The 5,342-nt window shown below is 44.9% G+C and overlaps 1 protein-coding gene across 1 annotated transcript in view; it reads right to left on the reverse strand.

The window, feature by feature from the left end:
• The window catches only part of drosha (drosha ribonuclease III), a 98,634-nt gene that overhangs the window by 82,313 nt on the left and 10,979 nt on the right, over positions 1–5,342 (reverse strand). The window contains exons 12-14 of the mRNA XM_024279554.2: positions 4,860–4,934; positions 4,270–4,439; positions 2,026–2,150 (exon numbers count right to left, since the gene is read on the reverse strand). Of these exons, the coding sequence (XP_024135322.1) occupies positions 2,026–2,150; positions 4,270–4,439; positions 4,860–4,934 (370 nt within the window). The remainder of the gene's footprint in view (positions 1–2,025; positions 2,151–4,269; positions 4,440–4,859; positions 4,935–5,342) is intronic.

The raw sequence follows: 5,342 nt of genomic DNA on the forward strand, positions 1-5,342 counted from the left end.
GATTTTTCATGGCCAATCACAGAGCAGTATGCAGATCATGTGACCCGCTCCCGTTCAGGACGGATCAGAGACGTGAAGGTGTTCTTCCAGTCATGTGGTTAAAGGCCTGTTTTCTTGTAAAATGTTACCTTTACTGCCCCCCCCTCCCGTCACACCGCTGACCTCGGCGGCGCCTCGCTTCCGCCTCAGCGGTTTCGGCGCTGAAGCCCGCGGCTTCTCCTCTCTGTGGCGTCTCCGCGGCCACAATCAACGGCGAGCGCTGCCCTGGCTCCACACATCATTAGCGCTGCTGGGAGATCCTCTCCTCCGCTCTCTTATTACTCCTTTCTGCATCAGCTAATGATGTCCCAGTCCGTCCATAAATTTGTGGTCGCCTGGCGGAGTTTGACACGGCGGCAGGGCGCATGGGAATGAAAATGTGGCGGCAGGGGAGGAGCAAAACAGTTCTGCCTAAATGGATTTCCTGATGATGGACCCGTTCGCATCTTTATTTCCATCGTTTTCCCCGACTGCAGGGAAAGTGCACGTATGATTGGTGCATAAAGCATGTATCATGTAAACCACAGCGCCCCCTGCTGCAGAGGAGGAACTTTTAGGCTGTTTTGGAGTTTAGCTAATATTTCAGCTGCATGCTTGCCGTTTTGGCTAATTTGGACTTTTTTATGGTTTTTGGGGGCAATTTTGGAATTTAGCTATTTTTTTCAGCTATTTGGTAGCTGTTTTGGCTAATTTAGGCAATTTTCTGTTCTTTAGGCTATTTTGGAGTTAAGTTAATATTTGAGCTACATGCTAGCTTTTTTGGCTAATATAGTTTTATTTCAGTTTTTTAGGCTATTTAAAGTTTAGTAATTTTTTCAACTACATGCTAGTTGTATGGGTTAATTTAGGATTTTTCTGGTTTTTTTAGGCTAATTTGGAGTTAGCTAATATTTCTGCTGCATCCTAGCTATTTTGGCTAATTTAGGCAATTTTCCGTTTTTTAGGCTATTTTGGAGTTTAGCTAACATTTCTGGTACTTGCTAGCCGTTTTAGCTAATTTGGTCTTTTTTAATTTATTATTCTGTCTTTCAACTAAATGCTAACCCTTTTGGCTAATTTATTTGTTTTCAGTTTTTTAAAGTTTAGTCATTTTTTTAACTACATGCTAGCTGTTAGGATTGTTCAGTATTTTTAGGCTAATTTTGAGTTAGCAAATATTTCTGTGGCATCTTAGCTATTGTGGCTAATTTAGGCTTTTTCACGGTTTTTAGCCTTTTTTTCGAGTTTAGCAAATTTTTCTGCTACTTGCTAGCTGTTTTGGATAATTAAGGCTTTTTTTCTGATTTTTAGGTTATTTTGAGGTTTGGCTAATGTTTCAGCTAGTTGCTAGCTGTTCTGGCTAATTTAGGCTTTTTTAGTTTATAATTCTGTTTTGGAGTTAAGTTAATATTTTAGCTACATGCTAGCTTTTTTTCTGCTAATTTAGTTTTTTTCAGTTTATTAGGCTATTTTAAAGCTTAGCTTTTTTTCAACTACATGCTAGCTGTTTGGGCTAATTAAGGATTATTCCGTATTTTAGGCTAATTTGGAGTTAGCCAATATTTCTGCTGCGTGCTAGCTCTTTTGGCTAATTTAGGCTTTTTTTCCGTTTATTATACTGTTTGGGAGTTAAGTTAATATTTCAGCTACATGTTAGATTTTTTGGCCAATTTGGATTTTCTTTTAGGGTTTTTAGGCTTTTTTAAAATGTTGCGATTTTTATCAACTACATGCTAGCTGTTTGGGCTAATTTAGGATTTATCAGTATTTTTTGGCTAATTTGGAGTTAGCTAATAATCCAGCTACATGCTAGCTGTTTTGGCTAATATAAGATTTATTTTGTTTGTTTGTTTTTTAGGCTAATTAGGCATCTAGCAAATTTTAGCAGATTGGTGCATGAAAGCATGTATCATGTAACCCACAGCGCCCCCTGCTGCAGAGGAGGATCTCCCACCCCAATCTCACAGCCCCCCGCAGAGCAGAGCGCAGCGTTCGAGGTGTTCTTACTGAGGGTCTCCGGCGTAGCTGAGCTGGGCCGGCCGGATGCCGAAGTGGACGATGATGGGGAAGGTGATGACGTCCGGGTTGAACTGCTCCCTGTCCAGCTGGTCGATGCGCACAGAGCTGGGTTTCTGAGGGCAGAGACAGGAATGAGTCTGGATGGAGGGGAATCGTGCCGCAGCATAAATATTATCCTTCAATCAGCTGATATGAATAATCCACGCCGGACGAGTCATCCGTCATGAGATGCTGCTCGTAGCAGCGCCTCAACAATGATAAAGTGATGTGAGCGGCGAGCAAACTTCTGCCACTCTTATCGTGGCGGGATTGACAGGAAACGCCTCCACCGCCGGCCCCGGACCGCATCCATCCTGTCGGGCGTCTCGATCCATCGGAGGGGGGGTGGGATCAGCGCGGCAGATGGCTGGGCTCACCTCGATATTAGCAGTGTTTGCTCACCACCGCCGCCTGCATACAAACGCTGATGTAAGAGCCAAAGGTCGGCTCCGGATCCGTCTTGAAGCCACGCCGCCGCCTTTGACTGGCGGGACGCTTTGTGAATGCTGAGGCGTTTAGGGTCCACTGCTTCTTCACACTGGTGTTAATGCACCATGACTGATTGGAGGTTGATGACATTTGGAGGCTGACATGTGGACCCTGTCACTGCATGTGAAATTATTGCTTGATTGGACTTTTCTTTGAGCTCCTGACGTGTGAAGTCAGATTCAGAACTGAAGCTTCAGCTCTGAGCTGTGAAAGGAATGACGGCACTCCCATGAAAACTGTTTTGAACATGATATTGTGGCATTCTTCTCATGATGGAGAACATAAAGGAACTTAAAGGGTAACCAAACACTAAATCCTCTTTTTTTGTATGTTGACTTCTATAAACGGGGCTTTAAAGTGCCGTCTGTTTACACATTGTTGTCAATTTAAGATAAACTTGTTTAATTCTTGGTCTAAAACCGTCTGCCCTGCCCCCTACAGGTTGAAATAAGGTATTACTGTTGAATTTTGTGATTGGTCAACGTCATTTAAGAAGTTTGATGTCATCATGCTCTGCAGCTCCTGAATAAAAGCTCCGCCCAACCCAGAGAGTTGAAGCTCATTCCGCGACCCAGAAAGAGGTGGAACTCATGCAGCAACGCCAAAAAAGGTGGAGCTTATTCTGTGACTGCAAAAGAGGCGGAGCTCATCCCGCAACACCCAAAGAGGCGGAGCTAATGCAGCAACACCGAATGAGGCGGAGCTCATTCCCCGACGCAGAGAGCTGATGTGGGATGGCGAGGCAGCCTGCTGGGGCGTCCTGACCCCTTATCATGTTTTTAATTATTTTCATTGAGACAATAAAAGATCCTTTAGTTCCTCAAGGTAACTTGACCTGCTCAGCCCTGGCCCCGCCCACCTTTTTGCATTTTTTAAACATTGTGTCACCCTTCAAGCTTAGAATCACATTTCTGTGTATTTCTTCGTATTGAGTATCAGGAGCAGATGAAAAAAATACAGTTTGAAAAGAAAAAGATCATATTGTGATGTAGAAAATACAGTGGGCGGGGCCACAAGGTCCAAGCTCCGCCCCATTCGTATACATCCACTTGCAGACAAATAGATCCACGAGCGTCTTTGTTTTCCTCGTCTGAGCTGGAATCTGGAGAGAAACGATGCTGCTCCGCTCATGTTAGCTTGGGGTGTGAGCTGGAGGGGGACTGCGTAAACAGATGGGCGATGGGGAGTGGGGGCGGAGTTGCCAACAGTGAAAACCACACTTCAGAGGTGAATTTCTACTGAATTCTGCAGAAACTAATATTCCTAAACAACCAGTTTTTGGATTTTGACAAAAACGCCATCATTGGAAACAGATCAAAGGACGATCGGAGTCTCTGAGGACAAACTGAGAAAGGTGAAGCGCACAGAAGAGACAGGAAACGGACTCAACTCTGATATTTTGACGCTAAACGTCACTTTCTAATATTTTTTAATCTAAAAACAGCCTCCGTTCAGCTGCTTATGAACATCAGACGCCTCAATCTCAGCATGGAGGAGCTAAAATAAACCTAAAAGCTTCACTGACATGAAACCAGAACTTTCTAAAACAGCTGGAAATCCTTCATCAACTAAAGATACTTCCAGCATGTTTCCAAAATAAAAGCTTTTTAAAGCCGAACTTTGAGTGAACAGTTGGATTCCACTCATACAGCTTTGGGACAGCGGCTGACCGGGGTTCAGACGCAGACATTCGGGGGGCCTCACCATGCCCGGGTTGGTGACGATCATGCCTTTGCACTCCTCGGCGTACTTCTGCCAGTCCAGCTGCTCCCACTGCAGCATGTCGGCGATCTCCTCCTCGGGAACCAGCGGCTTGTTGCTGCGCAGCAGGTAGAGCAGCACCTGGTGCATGGACAGCACCTCCTTCCCTCCGTCTGCAACGTCACGGAGAGAGAAGAGCGCTCGTGACCTCGGGGTCGGGCTAAAGCGGGAGCGCAGTCAACTGTGAGGGAGCTTGATGGAGAGCTGAGAAACTCAACCATGCACTGAGACTACTGTACCAACTTTGGTAAGCCCACCCCCCGCTCCCGTCACCGCTCCTCCTTTGCACAGAACGCTCCGGTAAAGGAGCCGGGTAAGTGTCTGCGGCGGCAGAAATTGGAAGAGCTGGGGGAGAAATTGTTTTTTGATAGAAGACGGTGGGCAGGTGGCACAGCAGCACCGGCAGTGCAGCAGCACAGTGCAACAGCGCCCCCATGTGCACAGAAGGGGAACGGCGCCTCAGAAGATTCGATCAGACCAGCAGCAGATTATTATGTAGGACAATATATCAGGAGAACGTGTGCAGCGGTTACCGGGTAAGAATCTGACGAAGCGGGGCATGAAGTGGAACTGCTGGCATCCAGACGTCTCGCCGTCACTGTCTGGACCTGAAAGGAAGAAATCTTTAGAAATTCTGCAAAGCGGCACAAATACCAGTAAACGTGACGCCTCCCTCATCAGAGCAACCCACATGAACACAGGGGGGCTGCATCAGTAGGTGGTAGCTTTTGCTCCGTTTTCTTTATATTTACTAACTAGGTTTGAATGTGATACATAACAAAAAACTACGGAGCCCCAAAAGGGACATTGGAGTAAGTTTTTTCAGTTAGTCTGGTGTACACCAGAGAGTAACCAGGAATAAAAGTTACTTATTTTTTTAGAAAAACAAACATTTTTACTTACATTTTTATAAATAAAAATATTTGACTTCAATTTTTAGGAAACTTTTTTACTTAAATTAAAAAAATGCTATACCTTAATTTTTTGTACAATTTTTTTAGAAAAAATGTTTTACT

This window comes from Oryzias melastigma, linkage group LG20, assembly GCF_002922805.2.
Source record: "Oryzias melastigma strain HK-1 linkage group LG20, ASM292280v2, whole genome shotgun sequence".
Classification (NCBI taxonomy): Eukaryota; Metazoa; Chordata; class Actinopteri; order Beloniformes; family Adrianichthyidae; genus Oryzias; species Oryzias melastigma.